Here is a 25,806-nt window from a genome sequence, read left to right as displayed (position 1 = left end):
AAGGGGACAGGTTTAGAACAAATGCTAGAAAATTCTTTTTTACGCAGAGGGTGGTGGACACATGGAACGCGCTTCCGGAGGAAGTGATAGGCCAGAACTCTGTACAGGGGTTCAAGAAGGGTTTGGATAGGTTCCTGGAGGATAAAGGGATAGAGGGGTACAGATAGAACTTGAGGTAGGTTATAAAAGTGGTCAGAAACCACTTCACAGGTCGCAGACCTGATGGGCCGCTGCGGGAGCGGACCGCTGGGCGAGATGGACCTCGGTCTGACCCAGTGGAGGCAACTTCTTATGTTCTTATGTTCTTAGTCCATTCACCTCCTAAGCACACAAAGTTAAGATGCAAAAAGTTTGTCTTATCTTTATCTGCCAAGTTAACTGGTCACTGGTCTGTGACCGGATAGTTGATTCCAGTGTCCAGACAATGTGGTCTTAATTCAACCCATGGCCATCAGCAACTTAAAACCTGCTATCTCCCATGGGCTGAATATCAGGTCACCTAGTTTCATTGATTTGATTTTTTTTTGGTAATACGGATGATGAGGCCCAAACCTAGGGTAGACTCGATTGCTGTCGGTACCACTATTGATGGAACCCAGAAGAGGTATTGGGTAATCGTGCCATATAGATGAAGCGGAAGGAAAGGGCAGAGAAAAGCAATTTCTGTGGCTCCAAAAATTGGGTTGGTACCCATAATTCTACATGTGTCTCCTCCCCAGTCTACAGCATTGCTCCAGGGCAGGGGTAGGGAACTCCGGTCCTCGAGAGTCGTATTCCAGTTGGGTTTTCAGGCTTTCCCCAGTGAATAATCATCAGATCTATTTGCATGCCCTGCTTTCAATGCATATTCATTGGGGAAATCCTGAAAACCCGACTGGAATACGGCTCTCGAGGACCGGAGTTCCCTACCCCTGCTCTAGGAAGTAAAGTTGGGCCCTGATCTGGCCTAGCCTGTGTTCTTGTGTAGGGTATGGCTGTCAGAGAGCGTGCTGCTGGGTTCTGAAAGCCAGGATCGTGCTGTAATGCCGAGGGTATGCAGAGATCCTGCTAACAGGGTTCCTTTGCGAGTACGGTAGAGCAGTGTTTTTCAACCTTTGTACACCTATGGACCAGCAGAAATAAAAGAATTATTCTGTGGACCGGCAGTTGAAGAACACTGGGCTAAGTCGCAGGCCAGACCCTGCCCATCTCTACCCAATCTCCACCCCAGACCTCACCCCCATAATAGTACTAATTGCACCTTGCACGTCCCTTGCCTCATCTGGAAGCCTTCCCTCTGACGTTGCAACGTCAGAGAGAAGGCTCCCGGTTCAGGCGCAGGACGCCCGTAGGAGCCGCTGCCCGTGGCTTTGTGCACTGAATCAGTTAGGAAGAGGGAGCTGGCTCGAAGATAACGCCGCATCGATCGCACCGACTGGCAGTTGAAGAACACTATTTTGGGCCTGATGCACGCGCTGGCCTTGTGGACCGGCAGGAAGTTTCTGTGGACCGGCACTGGTCCATGGACCGGTGGTTGAAGAACACTGCGGTAGAGTCCAAGAGGTGAATCGAGATTATTTAAGTGAATCAGCAAGAAGGGTTGCCCTCAGCACTCCACGTTGGAACCCCATAAAATAAGTTGTGTTTTAGCTCCAGTTCACCATCGATAAACTGTCCCAGGATGAAGTCTCGTGGTCGCCCCATTAGTCCACTTGAGCGCAAAGAAATAAAGGCCAGCAAAGAAAAGTCTAAGGTGATGACCTTTCTGTTTCTCGACTCCATTTCAGGATCTGTGCTGTCTTATATCCTGCCAAATCCTCTGAGGTGGGTTACAACAGCCATTATTGCAACACAGAAACAACAAACAATGCAAGATAGAGTCGGATTATGCTGCCTTCGGACTGGCCCTGGGTCTCCTCTCTTCCACATGGGCTGCAATTTCCAGAAGAGAAATCTGAACTCTACCACTTTTCTTTGTCATTGCCTCTCTAGCCCCCTGCCCTTTGCATTTTCCCACATGAGCAGCATACGGTAAATTGATTAACCATTTTTTTGTCCAGCGTGTCTTCATAATTAGATTGTAAGCTCTTTCGAGCAGGGACCATCTCTTGTGTCGCTATAGAAATAATAAGTAGTGGTAGTACTCATTTATTTTGATTTATTTATTTTGATTTCTATCCCGTTCTCCCAGAAGCTCAGAACGGGTTACAAGTAGACATTCATAATCGTTTGAAAACAGACTAGTCATGACAACAAATAGGTTACAGTAGACAATAACAGAGCTTATTCTAGAGACCACACTGGTCATAGCGAAGAGTACTAGGAGAAGTCTATTGAGGAGGTAGTTTGGCGGAAGAGGAGGGTCTTTACTGCTCTGCGGAAGGGCATTAGTGAGTCTAGCGACCTGATCTGTGTGGGTAGTCGGTTCCATAGCTGAGCAAAACGTAGACTTCTGATACAGTGAGTTACAAAAAGCATTTTCACTTCACAGTGGTGGTCATACAGTGCAAAATCAGAGTCAAGCTAAACTCCTGACCTCATCGGGCGGGAAGGCACTCACGTGTGCGCGGTTCGGACGATCGGGAACTTTTTGAATTCTTAAAGTGGCGATGCACTTTTAAAGTGGTCCGTACCGGGGCTCCGTCGTTCATCAGTGCTGTCCCTGGATAACACCTGTTATGGTAAGTAACTGTGCTTTCTGGAAGAGCCACGTTTTCAGGTTTTTGTTTTTTTGCAAAACAGAGCATATGTAGTGATAGTACGAATCTCTATGGGTAGTAAATTCCAAACTTTTGTAGCTTTTAACTGAGTTGCAGTGAATCGTCTTATGTTTTACACCTTTCAGAGATGGAAAAGATAATATCGAGCAATTTTCTCTACCGTCTTCCCAGAGGAGCTGAGAACGGTTTACATGGATTTCTTCAGGAACTCAAGCATTTTTCCCTGTCTGTCCCAGCAGGCTCACTTTCTAATGTACCCGGGGCAATGGGGGGATTAAGTGACTTCCCCATGGTCACAAGGAGCTATGTGGGTTTGAACCCACAACCTTAGGGTGCTGAGGTTGTAAGCTAGAGAATGACACGGTGGCGGTTTACCCGCGGCCACCGCATTTTAGCCGCGGGTCACCCGCCGAAAACGGGGAAGAAAACTAGCAGTCGCTGCGGCGACGGGGACAAGGCCATTCACCGCCCGCGGGGCGGTGAATGGTCTTGTCCCCCGCAGTGAGGCATGAAGGATCGCGCGGTCCCCGCAGCTCACACCCGCCCGCCCAATCGATTCCAGTGTCCAGCCAGCTCTCTCCCCTCTCCTCACCCCAGTCCGCAGATCCTCCTCCTCGGCGACCCGCACGCTACCAGAGAGCCGCGCACACCCGCCGCTGCTCAGCCTCGATCTTCTGCTCTGACGCAACCGGAAACAGGAAGTTGCAGCAGAGCAGAAGATCGAACACTGAGCAGCCGCGCGCGTGCGGCTCCCTGGGAAAGCGCGCAGGTTGCCGAAAAAGAAAACCCACAAACCAAGGTGAGGAGAAGGGAGAGAGCCGGCCAAACACCAGGATCGACCGGGCAGGCAGGTAGTGGCCGCGGGGACCGTGCGATCGCTAGTGTTCCCGGCTCAAATTGGAAGGAGGGAGTGAAAGGAAAAAGGCTTATATGGATGCAGCGGGGACGGTGACGGGGCGGTGAATGGGATGGCAGTGGCGGTGACGGGGCGGTGAAAGGGATGGCGGTGACGGTGACGGGGCGGTGAAGGGATCAGCGGTGACGGGGCGGTGCAGAGGATGGTGGGCCGGTGACGGGGACAGATTTTTTTCCCCGTGTCATTCTCTAGTTGTAGCTCTAACCACTGCACCACTCTAGAAATCAAAATATAGAAGTGAGCCAAGTCTAGGACAATCAAGCCATTGTGACATCACTGATGAGGTTGGCTCTTATTGGTGGAGTGAGGCACTGTGATGTCACAATACTAGCTCTGGTTATCAGAAGCTGATATTTTTCACACTATTTATTTATTCAATTTTCTCTACTGTCCTCCCAGAGAAGCTGAGAACGGTTTACATGGATTTCTTCAGGTACTCAAGCATTTTCCCCTGTCTGTCCCAGTGGGCTCACAATCTGCGTAATGTACCTGGGGGCAATGGGGGCATTAAGTGACTTGCCTAGGGTCACATAGAGCAGCGTGGGATTTGAACCCACTTCTTTCTCGCAGTTCAGTAAATCTGGGGAAACTCTCCATATAAGAGAACAGCATAACTTAAATTCAACCTGCTTGCTAGGGGTTTTGAAACGCAGTGAAGAAATGTATTTGATATAAACACACAGTCCAATAAAAAGATGATCTCCTTTAATATTCATCTATGTACCGGTGTCAGGACCAAGGCGCGCGCAGACAATTGAGCGCAGCGCGGAGGCGTGCGCCGCAGAAAATTACAGTTTTTACGGCTCTGACGGGGGGGAGCGTGGGGGGAACCCCCCCACTTTACTTAATAGAGATCGCGCCACGTTGTGGGGGCGTTGTGGGGGTTGTGGGGGGTTGTAACCCCCCACATTTTACTGAAAACTTCACTTTTTCCCCCAAACCCCCCCCAACGCCGGCGCGATCTCTATTAAGTAAACTGGGGGGGGGCTCCCCAACAAAACCCCCCGTCGGAGCCCCTAAAAACTGTAATTTTCTTCGGCGCGCGCCTCCGTCTTGCGCTCAGTTGTCGGCGCGCGCCTTTGTCTTTCGCCGAGTTGTCTATGAACCTATGTACCGTATTTGTTTCCCTGCCTCTTTTCTAACTCCAGGTGCAATTTTCCCTTTGGTTTCTCCCCGTTTTCTCTGTCTAGCTCCTGTTACTCTATCTTGTCTGTCTCTATATTCCACCTCCGCTCCTCCTCTCAGCTGTCTATTAACATGTTTTTAGTGTGTACATGGTTGACATTGTATTTATTATACTAAGCCAGAATGTGGGCTAATGTTTGAGTATTTTTACGGCTGTCATTGTCTGTTGCCTACGTTCAGATTTTTCTTGCTGTACGCTGTCTTGGGTGAACCTCTCTGAAAAGACAGTAAATAAATCCTAATAACTAAATTTCGACATAAACTGTTCTAGCAACATTGGATGTAACAACTGTATTAACAGAGGCCAAAGAGCAGCACATTGCTATCTTGTAAGGACAGAAATGGAAACAGCCTCGGTCCTCCACTTTTCTCAGGCAAACAGTAGCCTTTTGTATGTGGGAAAGCAAAACGTTATTGTGTTTCTCAGTACAAGGTGACCCGAGGAGCTTCCTGTCACACTGGACCATTTATTCGGCCTGGAAGACGAGGAGGTTATCAGAGGAAGACGTCCTCCCTTCGCTCGCTCCGTGACGTCGCTCGTATGTCTTTGCTCGTGGCAAGGAGAGGAGGATGTGTTGAAAACCGCTTCAGCTTCGCCCGGTAGCATCGGGAGGTTTTTCCTGTTGGATCCTTTTGTAGGTTTAAGAGGGTGTACCATAAGAGGGGGGGCTCTGGTTTTGCAAAAGTTAAATCGGGTTTGTCTTTGGGTGGAGGTCATTCTAGTAGCGGGATCCATGTGATAGACTGAAAAGGTGCCCTTCCTGAATACCAACAAAATCATATTGCCTTCAGCTGAGTCCTCGATCATCAAGAGATACAGGGACTGAGGCCAGAGAGTCTTCAGCTTGCATCCCTGTCCTTTTTCAAACCAAGACAACTTCTGAGATTATAGCCTCCCATGGCAAGTGGTCAGGCTTTTCCTCAGATTGTTTTTCACAATATTAATGTGCTGTGGTTGTCCTTTCAGGTGCCTGGTATCGAGCCTGCCTGTGAAAGGGATAGAAAAATATTTTAGAGAACTTGAGCAGCTACCAAAATGTTTAGAACTAACAGAAAAGGTTTTCCTTAAATATTTTGCCTGCTTTGTAGATTTGGGGTTGGTTTTTTTCTCTCTTTGCTGTTTTCTTCTCCCACCACTTCCAGCCTTTTTTTCTTTCCCCCTCCGTTCAGCTTGCTGTATACTCTGTCCAGCCTCTTTCCTCCCATTTTTCCTCTACCCAGTCTCTCGCTCCTTCTCTGCAGACCAGCAGCTGTGCCAGGCTGCACTTGGGCCTGACCCAACCTCGGCTTTCTTCGGACCCAGGATGACAACAGGTGCCAATATTTGGATAAATTTCCACCTCTGAATGGGGATTTAGGGTTGGTGCTTCTAACTTGCAGCAGAGGTCTGTTTAGTTGAGTAAATCCTTTTTTAAAATATTTATTTAAGACCTAGGGAAAAAATGGGAAGGAAGCTTAGAGAGAGATTCTTTCTATGAAAATCTTGTCAACAGCTGACTCGAGCAGAACACATGCTGAGCCTCGATGCCCATTTTCTGTTTGGGAGAACTGAAAGTGCAAAAAAAAAGAATTTAGGGGTCTTGGCTAAAGTTCTGAAACCCATTTGTGGTTCAGGAGCGGAGGTGCTAAATCTCTTTGTTACTTCAGTCTGCATAATTTTGTTGCTGCATCACCTAGAATCATCCCTTCAGCCTGTAAATTGGACTGATTCTTGAGCCTGAAGTAAAAGAGGGAAGGGTACTTTGATTAGTTGCAGGGCACCACCCAAAGTTCGTGTGTTTGATTAGATTGTAAGCTCTACTGAGCAGGGTCTCTCTCTTGAATGTTTTAATGTACAACACTACGTACGTCTAGCATCACTATAGATATGCAGTAGTTGTAGAGCACAGTTGTCATTTTTTATGTACCTTGATAAACGTGCCACATAGTTGTCTTTAGAAGTGTCTTGGTTTTGTAGTTTAATGTAGATCCATGTCTTAGAAAAACATTGGGTGCAGTGCTCGCCTAATATTTTGAATTGGGGATTTTCGTCACGGTGGAGCCATGTAGCCCCCAGCAAGGCAGATGACTTACAAGAGAGAGCCCAAAAACCATACTGGGAATAAGTTTTAAATGTGCTGCCAGAAACGCTGCAGGTGGCAAAGCAATAAAGAAATCTGGCATATGATAATTATGCTATGTTAATGCGCTCTTTAAACTGTGCTCAGAGGTTGTAATAATCAGACCAAACATCGGTCCAAGTTCTCAGTACAGCACCTTTTCCTCATATCAAGATGCCTCAAGGTCAGAGATCAGTCATTCCTGTAGACCAGTGAAGATCCTACAGAATATTGGGTTGTTTCATGATCCTGGTGCCACCCATCCAAAGGGTTAGGCCGAGTGTCAATTCCACCAAAGCTCTGTCACAATCCCTGTACCACCTACCCAAAGGGTTAGGCCGAGTGTCCGTTCCACCAGCGCTCTTATGAGCAGTTGGGCTTACCAAGGGTTAGGCACTAGGCCCGCATTCCTCCCCTTGAGGGTTGCCCAGGAGCTCTTGCTTTCAAGAACTCCCCCTATGCTTCGACCTGCTGGGAGTCCATTAATGAATCCCCCCTGTCAGTTCAGGGTGAGGTCCCTCTTGATCCCTCAAAATGTCCCCCCCCAGGATTGAGGGGGTCCAACCCAGAGCTCCTTTCCCCATCAGGAGTCCAGTTTAAGGTTCTAGGAGTCTATTTTCTTTACCAATCCCCACTTTCAGTCTGCTACTCGGTTCTTATGCAAATTAGGATGCAAATTAGCTATACAAGTCCCATGGCAAGATAATTCAGTCTTTACTATGGAACAACAGTATACTCTGGAGTAATAGGGGTAGCTGGTTCCTAACACCACCCACCTAGTCTTCCACTATGACTAGAACCACCCTACTTAGGAACTAGCTGAACCCAGCTACTCCCTCTTTACCCCTTGGTTGAGTATTGTCCATGGGTATTCTGGGTAGGAGTCTTTCTGAGGTAGCCGGCCCTCGGGACGGTACTCTCTCCTGTGATGGGACATACACCCCATCATAGTTATGTAAAATGGCCCTGCTTTAAAACCATCTGCTGCTAATTCAGAAAAATTGTTGATAGGTCTGTTGCCCCTTCTTTGCCCTGCCACAGACCACAAGGTGGTTGTCGGAGTATGAAGAAGTGAAAGACTAGCATAAGAGGAACTGTGTTTTTCCTAACACAGACCTCCTTTTTGAGAAGAGAAAATGTCTCTTGGGGGATCTTCACCCGTACTATAAAAAGAACTGTCTTCTACTTGCAGGAAATCAGAACCTTGCTATGAGTAAGAGGCTCTGCTCTGTTGAAAGGTATGTGTAAGCTAATACATGGCTTTAGTTTGCCTCTGATTATTTTCCACAGTCACATATGATTCCTACAGGTGGGTGAATGATCAAGTTTATACAGCTTCCTGGGAGTGGTTTGTAGATGGACACCCTACTCGGGCTCGTTTCAGAGGTTCTTTGGCTATCTCTGGCTCAAGGAGTGTAGGGATCTGTGTCCAGAACAGAAATAAGCAGGAGGAATGAACAGGATAATAGGACAAAATACTATTGCACCATTGTGTTGAATCACAAAATGAGGAAGTAGTTTTATTGGATTTGGACGTGTCATAAATTTGTTCCACAGAAGAAGCAGATCTCCCTCAGCTTTCCACCAGTATGTTTTATGCCTCAGGAAGTAAATACTTCTGAAATTTACAGAAAAAATCCTGGAGAAGTTGCTGGTCAGCTGAGATTGGTATAGTTATAACACCATTCACAACTTGAAAACCTGAAGGTGCATGAAATCAAAGGACTGGACAGGATCCATCCCAAGATATTAAGGGAGCTCCTGAGAGGTTTTGGGAGATTATCTTAAAAATTCATTTAATAAATCGTTAAAGATGGTTCCACAGGATTGGAGATGTGGTCCCTCTGGGTATAGTGTGATTAATAAATTACATTAGAGATTTCTATTCCGCCATTACCTTGCGGTTCAAAGTGTACAAAAGAATTATAGATGGTGGGTTACAATGGAAGATTATTTGTCATTTCTAGAGAGGTAAAGAGAAGTCCGGTAGTTTTAGTGTGGCGGGAAGAAGGAGGTAGGACGGTAAGTGTGATGTTAGGACTGTTTCAGGAATTTCTTGAAGAGTATAAATTGTGGATTAGATTAGATTACGGTGAGAAGTGGACCTGGGCTTTTTTTATGTGATGTTGCCTGCACAGCCTCCTACCTTGTCCCATTGCTCTGCTGTGATGTGTCGGTGGCCATTCTATATCCCAATGACTTATTTTGTGCATTTTTCTTTTGGCTGTGTTTTTTTTTTCCGAAAATGGTTCAAAAAGACTGACGCACTGAGGACGAGTACAACTGAGAAATGTCCATTTTCAAAGCAAAAAAGATAAAATGTTTTTCTGTTTTGAAAATGGTCATGTTTGCTACTGGATTTTTACGCGTGTTCTGCAAAACATCCAAACTTCAGATTTTGACGTCGTATCAAACACCCCTCCACATCATGTGTCAATTTAGGTCAGCCATATAACTCAAAACTGATCATGTTTCCCCTCTTCTGTCAAAACTTCACTGGCTTCCGGCGATTTCTAGGATTCACTTTAAATGTACCTGCCTAATTTTCAAGATCCTACATGGCATTCTTCCTCCCCTAATCCCACTATCCTGGAATTCTTCGAGACCTGACACTACCAGATCCGCCCACATACTCAAACTATCTTTCCCCTCGTTAAAAGGCGTCTTGTATGCAGGTAAATTAGGGAAATCCCTTTTCTTCAAATTCACTGAGCTTTAGAATAACCTCCCTGCCCCGCTGCGGAACCTAGGCTCATTCCAATGATTCCGAAAGCATCTGAAAACCTGGCTTTTCTCCAAAACGTAAAGCTATCTATTTAAAACGTAAAGCTAGCTATCCTCTTCTTAACCTCTAATTTCTTATTATGTCCTTCCCTCATTTATTGAATTACCTGTAAACCGTGCCAAGCTCTATCTTTATGGAGATGATGCGGTATGCAAACTTAAGATTTCATTTCGTTTCTCTTCCTCTCTCTTTTTTTCCTCTCTCTCTCCCCTTTTTTCTCTCTCTCTCTCTCTTCCTCTCTCTCTTCTTTCTCCCTCTCTCTTTTTTTCTCTCTCTTTGTCTCTCTTTTTTTCTCCCTCTCTCTCTCTCTTTTTTTCTCTCTCTCTCTTTTTCTCTTTCTCATTAAAAGGCATCATGTATGCAGGTAAATTAGGGAAATCCCTTTTCTTCCAATTCACTGAGCTTTGGAACAACCTCCCTGCCCCGCTGCGGAACCTAGGCTCATTCCAATGATTCCGAAAGCATCTGAAAACCTGGCTTTTCTCCAAAACGTAAAGCTATCTATTTAAAACGTAAAGCTAGCTCTCCTCTTCATAACCTCTAATTTCTTATTATGTCCTTCCCTCATTTATTGAATTTACCTGTAAACCGTGCCAAGCTCTATCTTTATGGAGATGATGCGGTATACAAACTTAAAGTTTAGTTTAATTTAGTTTAATAATTGATCCTCTCTGAGGAGGCCAAGGTTCTCGTGCTGTGAACATAAGAAGCGCCATCTCTGGAGCAGACCTTCGGTCCATCAAGTCCGGCAATCCGCACACGCAGAGGCCCTGCCAGGTGTACACCTGGCGTAATTTTGAGTGATTTCATAAAAAGCAATGATGGCTGAAATAGAATTCCTAAGAGAGACGTTTCCTCCTAGAAACGTGATGGCAGATAAAGGCCAAATGGCCCATCGCAGTAACCATTACCTCTTCCTCTCTAAGAGATCCCACGCGCCTATCCCAATCTTGCTAGTTCCTTGGCTCCTTGTGACACCAAGTTCAGAATGGATCCCTGCTCCTTGTGTAGAGTTGTCTGCCTTAACTTTTCAGTTCAAACTTTTTATTGAATTATTTTCAACTTAACTTTTATGGAAATAAGTTGTGGGTGTTTTTTTGTTTTGCTTCCACATCCCTCTAATGCAGTGGTTCTCAACCCTGTCCCGGTTTTCAAGATATCCCTAATGAATATGCATACCTGTCACTTCTATTATATGCAAATTTCTCTCATGCATATTCATTAGTGATATCTTGAAAACCTGACTGGCTGGGGGGGTCCCAGGACAGGGTTAAGAACCACTGCTCTAATGTTTTCATAGACATTTTAAGACCCTGATTCCCAACCCTGTCCTGGGGGGACCAGCAGCCAGTCAAGTTTTCAAGATATCCCTAATGAATATGCATACCTGTCACTGCCATTATATGCAAATCACTCTCATGCATATTCATTAGGGATATCTTGAAACCCCGAATGGCTGGTGGTCCCCCAGGACAGGGTTGGGAACCACTGTTTTGAGATGCATGGTTTACCTTTTGCAGAATTTCAACCACAAACTGATGCTTAGAAAAAAAAAAAAAAGTCCTCCTGCACTTTAGACTTGTTTTTGAAATTACCAATTGGATTAAGCTTTTGCTTGCTTTTAAAATTATTAACTCAAACACATGTTAATATGTATTATGTGGTCTGTAGAACTTGTAGCTATCAAGCCAAACCTTTAGTATTTTTGCAGCACCACATTTTCAAGGTTTATTATATGAGACTGGGATTGGGTCGTTCTGATATAAAGTATGGTACTATTGGGAATGATCGCTGTTGATCATTTGGGGGGCTATTCCCACTACCGCCATGGAGTTTCAGGTTTGATTCTTCTCTGCTGAGGACCAGGAACGCTCAAAGCATTAGGAAGAAAATGAAGTTTTATGTCTGGGTTTTTGGGTGACAATACAGCCAGTTTAACTCGCAGGTAGGTCATGGTACTCTTCACAAAGTGGATAAGAAACCAGAACCCCCCCCCCCCTCGGGAACATGCTCCCAGAAAGGCTTTGCTTAACACATGACTAGGAGATGAACGTTTGGCTCCTCTCGCACACAAGGACTAATGCTGGTTGTCCTGGGTTATCTATTCCTCCCCCAGCTGAGATCATTCTTATCCCCTGCTAGTCACACACACACAGGCTGCAATACTGTAGCAGGACTTGTTTCTCCAGTCCTACTCTAACTGAAATTAATTTTTTCCTGCATTTTCTAACTTCACTGCAATGTTTCCTTGAGTCCGTCACCTTTGTTTCTCTCTAACTCCTGTTACGCTCTCTTATCTGTCTATAACAACTGTTACGCTCTCTTATCTGTCTATAACTCCTGTTACGCTCTCTTATCTGTCTGTAACTCCTGTTACGCTCTCTTATCTGTCTGTAACTCCTGTTACGCTCTCTTATCTGTCTATAACTCCTGTTACTCTCTCTTATCTGTCTGTAACTCCTGTTACTCTCTCTTATCTGTCTATAACTCCTGTTACGCTCTCTTATCTGTCTATAACTCCTGTTACTCTCTCTTATCTGTCTATAACTCCTGTTACGCTCTCTTATCTGTCTATAACTCCTGTTATGCTCTTATCTGTCTATAACTCCTGTTATGCTCTTATCTGTCTATAACTCCTGTTACGCTCTCTTATCTGTCTATAACTCCTGTTACACTCTCTTATCTGTCTGTAACTCCTGTTACTCTCTCTTATCTGTCTGTAACTCCTGTTACTCTCTCTTATCTGTCTGTAACTCCTGTTACTCTCTCTTATCTGTCTATAACTCCTGTTACTCTCTCTTATCTGTCTATAACTCCTGTTACGCTCTCTTATCTGTCTGTAACTCCTGTTACTCTCTCTTATCTGTCTATAACTCCTGTTACGCTCTCTTATCTGTCTATAACTCCTGTTACGCTCTCTTATCTGTCTGTAACTCATGTTACTCTCTCTTATCTGTCTATAACTCCTGTTACGCTCTCTTATCTGTCTATAACTCCTGTTACTCTCTCTTATCTGTCTATAACTCCTGTTACGCTCTCTTATCTGTCTATAACTCCTGTTACGCTCTCTTATCTGTCTGTAACTCCTGTTACTCTCTCTTATCTGTCTGTAACTCCTGTTACTCTCTCTTATCTGTCTATAACTCCTGTTACGCTCTCTTATCTGTCTATAACTCCTGTTACGCTCTCTTATCTGTCTGTAACTCCTGTTACTCTCTCTTATCTGTCTATAACTCCTGTTACGCTCTCTTATCTGTCTATAACTCCTGTTACTCTCTCTTATCTGTCTATAACTCCTGTTACTCTCTCTTATCTGTCTGTGACTCCTGTTACGCTCTCTTATCTGTCTGTAACTCCTGTTATGCTCTTATCTGTCTATAACTCCTGTTATGCTCTTATCTGTCTATAACTCCTGTTACGCTCTCTTATCTGTCTATAACTCCTGTTACGCTCTCTTATCTGTCTATAACTCCTGTTACGCTCTCTTATCTGTCTGTAACTCCTGTTACTCTCTCTTATCTGTCTATAACTCCTGTTACGCTCTCTTATCTGTCTATAACTCCTGTTACTCTCTCTTATCTGTCTGTAACTCCTGTTACTCTCTCTTATCTGTCTTTAATTCCTGTTATGCTCTCTTATCTGTCTATGACTCCTGATACTCTCTCTTATCTGTCTGTATGTTCCCTCTCCATGTCATTAAGATGTTTGAATGTGTATTGTGTTTGCAATGTAAATAGCATGCCATTCCAGACTCTGTACTGTTGTTTGAATCTGTTTACTCCTGTAATTGTCTGTTTGGGTTATTCTTGCTGTACACAGCCTCAGGGGAATTTCTTCATAGATGCAGTTAATGAAGGATGCCATGATGGAACCGTCTGCTAAGAGCAGTAAAAGAATTATTAACCAAGTAGTTAGGAGATAATGACGTGTCTAATGTTAGCCTTGCAGAGGCGAGCAGGCCTCCTTTCTGATTGCTGCTGCTTGGCTAGACACTGCCAAACGTCAACCACTGTTTTAGTGGTATAGGCCTGTTGGATTGATCCCTTAGAAAGGCTCGGTTGTGAAGAGCTAAGGGCTCCTTTTACCAAGGTGCGCCTCTTGAGCAGGCGATAGTTTTTCGGCTAGTGCATGCTAATTACGCTAGCGCACCTTTGTAAAAGGAGACCTTAGTTTTGGCGTTTGTTGTATAAATATAGCTGGACATAGTGGGTCACGCTGCTGAGAATGACGACGCCTTAGGTTAGGCGCCTAACTTAAGTGGAAAATACCATTAAAAAAATAGATGCCAAAAAAAACCAGCACCGGCATCACAGCTACAGAGGCGCTTTATTAGCGCCCAACACCACTGTAGGCGCGGCTAATGCCCGAAATGGCATTAGACGTCTTAAAGCGCCTTTGTAGCCGCGATTCGCGAGTGTAGGCCTTGAAAACCCTGTGGTGAGGCCACACTTGGAGTATTGTGCTTTAGTCTTTGGGGCTGTATCTGGCGAAGTATTTAAAAAAACTTGAAGCGATCCAGAGGAAGGCGACAAAATGGTAGGAGGTTTGCACCAAAAGAAGTACGAGAAGAGACTGGAAGACCTAAATATGTCCACTCTGGAGGAGGGGAGGGACAAGGGAGATATGATACAGACGTTTAAATACTTGAAAGGTATTAATATAGTAAAACTAGAGGACATGAATTGAAGTTGCGGGGAGCAAGACTTAGGAGTAATGTTCGGAAATTATTTTTCACAGAGAGGATAGTGGATGCCTGGAATGCCCTCTCGAACAGTGATAAAATTCAAAAGAGCATGGGTTAAACACAGAAAACAAATGGTATAAATTAAAAAAACTAAGGCTGGTACTGGGCAGACGTGCACAGTCTGGGGAGAGTGTGGTGCAGTGGTTAAAGCTACAGCCTCAGCACCCTGAGGTTGTGGGTTCAAATCCTGGGCAAGTCACTTAATCCCCCCATTGCCCCAGGTATATTAGATAGATTGGGAGCCTGCCAGAACACAGAGGGAAAAAATGCTTGAGTACCTGAATAAATTCATGTAAACTGTTCTGAGCTCCTGTAGGAATACTGTGTGCAATTCTGGAGGCCACATTACCGGAAAGATGTGCTTTGAGCTGAGTCGGTCCAGCGGATGGCCACTAGGATGGTCTCCGGACTCAAGGGTCTCTCATACGAAGAAAGACTGGGCAAACTGCAGCTCTATAGCCTGGAGGAGCGCAGGGAAAGGGGTGACATGATTGAGACATTTAAATATGTCACAGGTCGTGTCGAGGTAGAAAACGATATATTCTTTCCCAAGGGACTCTCGGTCACAAGGGGGCACCCGCTCAAACTCAGAGGAGGGAAATTTAGTGGTGATCACCAGGAAGTATTTCTTCACGGAAAGAGTGGTAGATCACTGGAACAAACTTCCGGTGCAGGTGATCAAGGCCACCAGCGTGCTCGATTTTAAGAATAAATGGGACATCCACGTGGGATCCCTACGAGGGTCGAGTTAAGGAACTAGGTCACTAGCACTCAGACTCAATGGGGTGGGTCAATGGAGTGGGCAGACTTGATGGGCTGTGGCCCTTTTCTGCCGTCATCTTTCTAACGATATAGAAAATTGAATAAATGTGGTGATTCAGTGTAGGATGGGCTGGGGAGGGCATCAATGGGAACTCCATTAACGTGGAACATGAGGACGTTACTGGCCAGACTTCATGGCAGATTTCCTGCAATCAGGATGGTTGGATAGGCTGGAGCGAGCTTAGATGGCAACTTCAGCAGTTGGAACCCAGGACAATTCCAGTCTATGACCCAGAAAGATCAAAGAAGAGACAAGTTAATTTAATCATGTATTTTTAAGGAGAATAAGTAATGGGCAGACTGGATGGACCGTTCAGGTCTTTATCTGCCGTCATTTACTTCGAAGAGCATCTATTACTTGACATGGTTCCACGTGTCACCCTCTCGCTGCTTCTGGGATTCAGACACAAGAAGAAATGTTCTCGGGCTTCACTTAATAAATGAAGTAGGCCGCTGTCGGAGCCTACACCGAGATAGAGACCTCACACTCTATATACTGGTATCAATCAATAAGGATATTTATTAGCAAATCAGTAACAGCTTACAAGAATAAATCATTCAGCATATACTGGTATCAATCAATAAGGATATTTATTAGCAAATCAGTAACAGCTTACAAGAATAAATCATTCAGCATATAGAGGATCCTCTGATGTCTGTTCTGCTTACTTCCTCTTAAATGCCTGTTTTTATACTTTTCTAAGTGGTCAGCATCACGTTGCTGTCGGAGCCTACACTTAAGAGGAAGTAAGCAGAACAGACATCAGAGGATCCTCAGGCCTGAAGATCACATTCTGTTACTCTATATGCTGAATGATTTATTCTTGTAAGCTGTTATTGATTGATACCAGTATATAGAGTGTGAGGTCTCTAGTATATAGAGTGTGAGATCTCTATCTCGGTGTAGGCTCCGACAGCGGCCTACTTCATAAAGTTGAAATCCTTACGCAGTTCCGTCTTAAAAAGTCGGAGAGTCCCATCGTCACGTAACTGGACTTTCCAGCTGGATGAAGTCTGTGTCGGTACCCCTGAAGCAGCCGCAGGGCGAAATGCGAAGCCATGTCAAGTAATCTTTGCTCTTCACAATAAAGGGCGTAGAATTTATTGGTATGGCGTCCTGTTTTCTTTCTACACAGTTATGAAACAGTCCAGATGGTCAAGTTTGTTTTGCTAAAGGACTGGATTGGCCAAACATCTGCATCCACTAAATTAGCCCCTCTCTTTTCTCTCCCTTTAAAGAAGTCCATGCTGTTGATTCTGGTCAGGTCTCATCTTTGCTTTTAAATAACTTTATTGCCTGTTCAGCACAAGTAGGAAACTAAGCAGAAAACTCGCTGCGTCTCATAGCACCTAATTAAAGCGTTTAGGCATTACGATGGTCAGTGTACACTTGCCCACGCGAAGGCAATATTCTTTTTTTTTTTTAATTCATTTTAAAACTTTCATCAACTGCACAGTAAGTATCAAACCATTATAATGCAACATCACTTGAAAAATCTTCAATATCATACACCAAGAAAGATTTAACCCCCACCCCCTTCCCAGATTCATATATAATTAAAATATACTACTTGAAAATAATATCTTATGACATTCAGATATATATTCTTAATGAAAAAAATGGTTCATAGACAACAGCACGAAAGACAAAGGCGCACGCCGACAACTGAGCGCAAGATGGAGGTGTGCGCCGAAGAAAATTACAGTTTTTAGGGGCTCCGATGGGGGGTTTTGTTGGGGAACCCCCCCCCCCACTTTACTTAATAGACATCACGCCGGCGTTATGGGGGGGTTTGGGGGGTTGTAACCCTCCACATTTTACAGTAAACTTAACTTTTTCCCTAAAAACAGGGAAAAAGTTAAGTTTTCAGTAAAATGTGGGGGGTTACAACCCCCCACACCCCCCACAACGCGGCACGATGTCTATTAAGTAAAGTGGGGGGTTCCCCCCACGTCGGAGCCCTAAAAACAGTAATTTTGAGTGGCGCGCGTCTCCACGCTGCGCTCAATTGTCTGGGCACACCTTTGTCCCGGCGCGCTTTTGACCTGACACCAAAACCCCCCCCCCCCCCAAATCCACATGTGTATTAAAATTGGGAAAAGTGTAACTTATTCATACTATAATTTAATTATATTCTTTAAATTTATGCATGCAAGTGATGCTTACATTTCGGCAACCAATTATAGAAAGGATGGATAAGTGAGTGGTAGAAGGAGAGAGATTTGCAGCAGTATCTAACTGGGCTCCAGCTGTTAGCCTTGAATTTTCCCTAAGTGTTTTACTAGAACTGGGATTATTTTTAATCTGGTGCTAAGCTATCTCCCTGCTTTCTTTTAGGGGATAGGGATACACCTCTGGTCAATGAATACCAGGCCCCTAATTTGAAAAGATGAATACCCAAGCTGCCCTGATTCTTCCTGAGATGGCAAGCCCTGCCGCCAGTCCCGACGATTCCTCCCACGAGGCTGCTTCTTCCATCGCCTCTGTGCCGGCCTGCTCCCCCTCGGACTCTGAGAACCTGAGCCCGGATGAGCTGGAGCTTCTGGCCAAGCTGGAGGAGCAGAACAGGTGAGAGCCCAAGATTGTTCTTCAAGAGCCTCAAAGTGACACAGCTTGTTAATCCTTCTCCAAAGCATTGGCCACACAGTCTGAGAATGCATGCCTCACTGTGCTACTTGCAGTTAAACATCACGATTCTCTGTGTTGGTGATTTCTCAGCTTTTGTGAAGTCTCTCGGTTCTATTGGGCCCAAAGAAGTGTCATTTAATGCTGCACAGCTCTGCGGAATGACACACTTGAATATCCAAATGCACTTCGCCTTGTGATTTTAGTAATGCCTTTTTTATCTAGCTTAGGTTTTCAGGAACTATTTTAGTTGTGTAACTTGACATGTTATGCAGGCTTGCTAGAAAAGGGGGACTTACCATTCACTCATTTAATACCCGCTGTCTGTGTAATAATTGCTGCTGGGTTTGGGAGAAAGGGGGAAGAGAGTTGGAAGTCTTTCGTGTAACTTCGCTGCCAGAATTCTCACAGTGGTGTCTCCTTAGGCTGCTGGAAGCAGACTCCAAGTCAATGCGATCTATGAATGGATCCCGCAGAAATAGCGGTTCTTCGTTGGTCTCCAGCTCCTCAGCCTCCTCCAACCTGAGCCACCTGGAGGAGGACACCTGGATCCTGTGGGGACGGATCGTGAACGAATGGGAAGAGTGGAGGAAAAAGAAAGAGAAACTGCTGAGGGTGAGGAAGGGTACAGGCTTGGTAGTTTGTGCCCACACACTGCATACATGTACACAGACATTTTGAGATTGGTACCTAGTAGCCTTCACCTAGCCCAGGTCTCCAGCGCTTTCCATCATGCCCATTAGAACAAACCCACAATGGACCTGAGTGCCTCTTTCCTGCTTCAGTCATTCTTGCAGCCTGTGCATTGTATGTTCTCTCCCTCCTTCAGGAGCTGATCCGGAAAGGCATCCCTCACCACTTCCGAGCCATCGTATGGCAGCTGCTTTGCAGTGCGACCGACATGCCGGTCAAGAACCAGTATTCGGAGCTGCTGAAAATGTCCTCTCCCTGTGAGAAGCTGATCCGAAGAGACATTGCCCGCACCTACCCTGAGCACGAGTTCTTCAAAGGACAGGATAGCCTGGGCCAGGAGGTTCTCTTCAATGTCATGAAGGTAAACAGCTGCAGTCACCTTATCACACCACACCATCTCTCCCTCCCCCCCTTTGCCCCCACTCACAGACCTGCAGCATGCTCTCTACTCTAAATGGGATTGCTCTATTTAGTTCCAAAGCATTGGACTATGGATTTCTACAAGAATTTCCCCTCCCCCCCACCTTTTGCTAAAGCCTCTGAAATTGTCCTGAAGAAATATACATTTTGTATTTTGTGACATTCTCTGTTATAAAAATATTCAGGGTAAAAACTCCAGACATGACCACAGTGAAGATGATGTCAGGAAAGCAGAAGCAGAAACCCATTCTGCTTTAAGCTATCACAAGCACAGGTTAAGATTTGGGGACTTTTCTTGGTATAACAATGTGTTCCATGTTTGTCAGTCATGTTTAGATAGAGTGGGAGAACACGACTGTGTTTGTCACTATTCTTAAAATTCAAGCAGAATGAGTCGGCATACTATCACTGTTAGGGGTGAGCGGTTTCCAGGCTTGAAATGTTGTTCTCTTGACACCCTGCAGAAGAAATTTGTGGGGCTTTAAAATGTTCAGCTCTTGGATTTGTCTTGAGCACTTTTTAGAGCACAGCTTTCAAAAGCAAGTTCCTAGGGTAACATGACTTCTGAAATTGTCCATCCTATGAGCCAATAAAAGTGTGCATGGGGATCGACCACATGGCTAGTTTTACCCTCAGGAAAAGCACAGGGGCTCAGAAGCGGTGGCGTGCAGATTTGCATTTTGTTTTGTCAGGGAAATCGTATCCCAGAAACTGTAGGGACAGATCTCCACTGGTTCTTTCCCTTTCTGGAAAGTTTTCATGTATTTGTAGGGAAAAATTTGTGCAGAGTTTTTAAAGCTGCTCCTAAAGGAGTAATTTAATGACTATTTAATCATGCACAATTAGGAGAAAGTTTTAAAAAGTTTTAATGGCCGACCAGCCTGGGAGGCAGTGGGGTTCATCTCTTATGATGCCCACTGATTGAGTCTGAGTTGGACTTAAGGCAGAGAATGGGGTAGATCGCACTTAAAAGTAATGAAGGAGTCTCTCTAAGAGATCTTCTTCTACCAATCTGAAGGGACATTTCCAACTTGCATCTTTCTGGCAAGAGAAGCCGGTGATCATGGTGCATAAGTCAGTGGATCCTAGCAGAGATTGACGCGTAACCTACTTTCAGCTAAGCCCCTAAACTGCACCTTCTTTCTTTTGCAGGCTTACTCCCTAGTGGACCGGGAGGTTGGGTATTGCCAGGGCAGTGCCTTCATCGTGGGATTGCTGCTCATGCAGGTACATGCTGGCTTTCGGCCCCTCGTTGGGCGCTTGACAATGTGGGAGCAATAGAAGTTTGATAGCTGAGGAAGAAGATGTTTACAGTCCAGTGTGAAGGCTCCTGCATTTTGTTGATGCCCCTGTGCTCTCTGCATTTTACTAGACTCTCCTTGGCTGTGTTAGTCTCTGCATATTCATTTTGTTCTACCATGTTGAACCCTTCAGTGTCCAGCTAGTGTAAGTACTGCTGGACGCTTTTCTTTTTTTATCTAAATTAAAACATAATGCAAAGTCACAGGCAGATATTAAAAAAACTACAAATAGATCCTTTGTAAGTGTAGGCATCTTCAATCTTGGCAGGATAAGAAAGGGTTAAATTCAAATGTGACCTAAGATCAATATAGACAGCTTGTTATGTGCTGATTATATTAAGTAGATTTTGTCCTGCAAAGTTTGAAAAGAAGACCAAATTAATTTAAAAGAAGAGAGATAACTTATTTGTTTAAAAGGCTTATTTCCCCCCACCTAAACTAAGCGGGTTCCAAAACTTCATACCAAATTAAAGACAATAAAAAAAAGGCTATACAAAGAACATAAAATATTCATGGATACATGGAAAACTTTAAGATACATAAGTAATCTAACTCCTATTCCAATTAGTAAATCAACAACTCAAACAATTTGGTTAAACCCCAAGATCAAAATAGGTGGTTTCAAAATAATCTGGAAAAACTGGATGACAGCAGGTATTCGTATTTTAGACGACATAATAAAAAATGGTAAAATGCTGGAGTTTTCACAATTGCAACATAAATTTGATCTTAATAAAACACAATATTTTAGATGGTTGCAATTGAAGCAATCCATTCAAGTAGGGTTCCCTGAATGGAAAAATCTTACTAATTATCACAGCTTGGAATTCTTGTGTTTCCAGATAAACTCAATAGGACATGAAGCTGCACAGTGGTATAAATTAATATCCGGATATATAAATAAAAAACCAAAAAATGGTCTTAGAGACATTTGGAGCATTGAGATAAAGCACCAAATTAGTGCATCTCAATGGCCACGACTTTGGTCTTGGAGGTTAAAATGTACGATGTCAGCATCTATGAAACAAACTTGGTTTTTTCTTTTACATAGAGCTTTATGGACCCCTACACGTTTACATAGAATTGATAGCTCTAAATCTAATAGATGCTGGCACTGTCATGTTGAAATTGGGACATTAGACCATCTTTTATTCTTTTGTCCACTCATCTTAACATTCTGGAAATCAATTTGGCCTCAAATTAATAGGATGTTAGAAAACCCAGTAGCCTTGACATATGATACTATATTATTTGGAACAACAATGAGAACAAAAAGTCAAATATCATCAAGTAACAATAAACTTTTGTTTATTTTAACTGGAATAGCAATACAACAAATCACATTTAATTGGAAAAGACATGACAGGTTAAATTACACTTTCTGGTGGAATTCTGTTTGTCATATATATAAAATGGAGCTTACCATAGCAAAACAAAAAGGATATATTAATAAATTTCAAAAAATATGGAAACCATTAACAGATTTTTGTAATGAATGATTAACTTTTCCCAAGATAGAAATTTAATTAGAGGGGAATGGGGTGGGATTTTATTTTTGATTTTAACACACTATATCAATGTTGAATGAATTTACAATAAAGTTGTTTTTAAATATTATTGATTGAATGGGAAGGAGGGAGGGGGGATTAATACATTCAAAAGAAATTATATAAATTTAGATTTACTGCATAATATTATAAATTTTGTATAAAATTAATTTTCTAAAAAATGTTAAACTTGATAATAATAAGTGTATTTATCAAGTGTATATGTTTAAGTTTCTAATAAGTATATCTGAAACACTTGTTGTAACAAAAGAAAATGAATAAAGATTATTAAAAAAAAAAAAAGACAGAACAGAATAAAATGCATCAAAATGTCACAGATTCTAGTGTCCATCATAGACTTGGGGGTCAGCTGGGGCCAACCTTCCCTCCCAAACCAAATGGCTCCTTAAAGCAATGTCATCATGCTTCAAGCTACATCCAGTCAGCAACCAGAGGGTCTTGGTTTCCAGTACCTCAGAATCTCTCAACACGCTCCCACCCCTTCAGCATGTATTGAGCGTATTTGGTAAAAAATTTTTTTTTATAATTCTTTATTCATTTTTACATATTATAACAAGTGTAACATAGAAACACAGTTGAACTTATACAACAGCACTTGATTAACTTTCATGTACCACAAAAATATAATGAATAAAACCCCCCTCCCAACCCTTTTAATACCTAAATTATATAATTATATAAAATTCAATATACTAAAAATATTCCTAATTACATCCCTTAATACCAGATCTGAGATCCCTCCCCTCCCAACCTTCCCCTTACATAATTCCAACCCTAATACTCCAAAAATATTCATGTATTATTTGTACATTATACGATTTTCTAAAATATTACCCACCCCACACCCATCCCATCATTACCATTATTTTATCTTTGGGAAAATGTTCATCACTCATTACAGAAATCTGTTCATGGTCCCGACACCTCCTGAAATTGACCAAAATATCCTCTCTGGGTCGCTAATGTGTTTAATGTAGCTGGGCTGAAGTAAAATTGTATTCAGAAATATGGTGTGCGCTTGTCCATGCCGTGATCGTTGTGTCTTAAAGAGAGGAGAGAGAGCTGCAGGTTTGTTTCTAATTGACACTGACGCTTTCTATCGCTGTCGGCAGATAATAGAATTAAAGAACATCTTGATATCTGACCTCGGCTTGCTCCCAATCTTAGAAATTCTGCTTCGTAAGCTGAGAAAATAATACTCTCGTAATGCAAGAGTGAGAATATTTTTTTTATTTTTTTTTATTTATTATCAATTAATTACAGACAAAGAATTAACTTTGAGAAGAAAATTAGAAAAAATACCATCAATATCATTGAAACACAAACTTTTCACAAACTTAATATATAGTCCACAACTGGGAGAACAAAGTAAGTAAATAATCCCTTCCAGGAAAAAGGGGAACAAATACAAATGTATTAAAGAATAGAGCAGTTAACCTCGGCTAATATTAACAGACATGAATAAACCTGTGCTTCCTAAGGAGCATCGAAAATCCCTTTCCCTTCTAAGAAAAAACGCAGCTGTTCTGGTTCAAAGAAAATATACTTATTTTGTTGGTAGTTTATAAGACATTTACAGGGAAACCTCAACTGAAAGGAAGCTCCCAAAGAAGTAACCTTAGATCTATATTGAATAAATTCCTTCCTTCGGATCTGAGTCCATCGTGAGACATCAGGAAAAATATAAATTTTTCCACCCAGATAGAAAATCTGCTTCAAATTAAAGTATAGTTTCAAAATCATGTCCTTATCTTGAAGAAAAACAAAAGATACTATCAAAGTAGCACAACCCAGAATTTCAATTTCAAATGATTCCAGTAGCTCGGAAATTCCTAACTGTGCTTGTTCTTCCTCTTCTTTCTTTTCCATCATAGTTCTTTTAAGGAAATAAAGTTTTTGTATAGGAGGGATATTAGACGCTGGAATTTTCAATATGGAAGTCAAAACATTTTTAAAGATCTCTCTTGTAGTCATGAGTTTTGGTATAGGAAAATTCAAGAGTGAGAATATTGATACCGCCACTGGAGAGCTTTTGTAGAGAGGAATGACATTTTCTTTGAGGTCCAGTGCTCTTTTCAGGCTTGCTTCGGTCAGCTGGGCATTCCTCTGGGAAGAAGCAGATCTAAGGGAGAACAGGAGATAATGGTGATAAAAGGTGGCAGTTTTTAATGAGCATCACTCTGCCCCAAAGATCAATTCCAAGTTTAAGAAAGGATGCAAATTAATTTCTGTCCTGGAGTGTTACCCAGGAGAGAAGGGCTGGATGCGTTTTTAAATTTGCAGCGTTCTCTCTCATCTTACCCACTTTCGTTAAGTACTGAATATATATTTATTTCAGAAATGTACTAATGATCCTTCTTTTTCAAATCATCAATCATTACAGACATAAAAGAGTTCCGAAAATAAATAAAAACACTACTATTCAAAAAATATCTCCCATCAATCAATGAGTTCCCAACCAATTCCATTGGGAACAGAATCTCTTTATCCAACCCAAACTAAACACCCCTACTGTCCATATCATCAACATTAATTAACCAACATCATGCAATCATCAAAACAATAAATACACCTCCACTTATAGGCATATGATGCTACTCTACATCCGAAGAAACTTGACTCATCTCATGGAACATCTTTTGTAATCTAGAATATATTGTAATTCTTATTCTCCACCAGTTGTAAATTGACTCAGTTGCTAGGTAACATCTCCTGTGATATTGAATGTACTGTAATTCTTCACTATTACCTGTAATTAACACTTCTCCTGTAATGTAATTCTACGGGAAATGCCCAGAAATCTTCCTTATTGTAAATCCGTGGCTATGTCTATCTGCTACGATATTGAACGTATTGTAACTCTTCACTGTTACTTGTAATCTACTCTTCTCCTGTAATGTAATTCTACTGGAAATGTCCAGATATCATCTTTATTGTAATCCGCCTAGAACCGCAAGGCACAGGCGGAATAGAAATCCCTAATGTAATGTAATGTAATGTAATGTAATAAAATCCTGGCCTAAAAGATATAGTTTCTGTTCTGATCTACTGTATAATTTTATTAATATTTTGTTAGCCGAGTCGAGCCCTCCTGTTGGGATGAATCGGTATAAAAAAAATCAAAGATTATGACTTATGATACTATTTTATTTGGTACAACAATGAGAGCAAAAAGTCAAATTTCGTCACATAATAATAAACTTTTATTCATATTAACTGGAGTAGCAATCCAACAAATAACATGTAACTGGAAAAATTATGACAGATTAAGTTATAACTTTTGGTGGAATTCAGTATGCCATATATATATATATAAAATGGAGCGCACAATAGCAACACAGAAAGGTTATTTTGGTAAATTTCTGAAGATTTGGAGGCTATTAGCAGATTTTTGTAATGATTAATAACATTTTCCCATAATAAGAGATTTGTTAAGTGGGGATGTGGGTGGGTATTATTTTATTTACCTCACAATATGTATGAATTAATTAATGCATTTTGAAATATTAGGTTAGATTTTCTGAAATAGGAAGGGAGGGCTGGGGGGGTGTTTATTTTCTTTATATTTGTCATACATATTAAATGATTTACATATTATCTAAAACATTATAAAAATATAAATATGATATATTGTACTTAAAGTATTCATGAAGGAAAATCAAGTGTGTGTTTATAAGAATATATGTATTTTTCAGAAACACTTGTTGTAATATGAAAAAATGAATAAAGAAATAAAAAAAAAAATCAAAAATCAAAGATTAGATTAGACATGTCATGTAGCGCGGTCTGGCGTTTTTACCGTTATGTAGTTCCATAACCCAGCTGCACTTTGTCATTTTTAGATGCTAGTATCAAAATGTGCATTTCCAGTACTTTATTTGAAGTGTTTGCCTGGTTTCCCAGCGGCAGCTCTGTCCTGTATTACGTGTGTTGTGAGGCTTCACTCGG

The 25,806-nt window shown here is 42.4% G+C and overlaps 1 protein-coding gene across 3 annotated transcripts in view; it reads left to right on the top strand.

Annotated features, from left to right (window-relative positions):
* EVI5L (ecotropic viral integration site 5 like) overlaps positions 1 to 25,806 on the top strand; it is a 98,718-nt gene that overhangs the window by 15,669 nt on the left and 57,243 nt on the right. For 2 of the 3 annotated variants that reach the window (XM_033924462.1, XM_033924460.1), the window contains exons 2-5: positions 17,589 to 17,819; positions 18,302 to 18,491; positions 18,706 to 18,930; positions 20,142 to 20,216. In XM_033924462.1, the coding sequence (XP_033780353.1) occupies positions 17,641 to 17,819; positions 18,302 to 18,491; positions 18,706 to 18,930; positions 20,142 to 20,216 (669 nt within the window). In that variant the 5' untranslated portion in view covers positions 17,589 to 17,640. Of the gene's footprint in view, positions 1 to 11,404; positions 11,630 to 17,588; positions 17,820 to 18,301; positions 18,492 to 18,705; positions 18,931 to 20,141; positions 20,217 to 25,806 lie in introns of those variants that run through there. The other variant, XM_033924461.1, reaches the window with a different exon arrangement.

The sequence above is a fragment of the Geotrypetes seraphini genome, chromosome 16 (assembly GCF_902459505.1).
Source record: "Geotrypetes seraphini chromosome 16, aGeoSer1.1, whole genome shotgun sequence".
Taxonomy (NCBI): Eukaryota; Metazoa; Chordata; class Amphibia; order Gymnophiona; family Dermophiidae; genus Geotrypetes; species Geotrypetes seraphini.
Note: the sequence above shows the minus strand (reverse complement) of the source record. Positions and strands in the feature narration are given on the sequence as shown.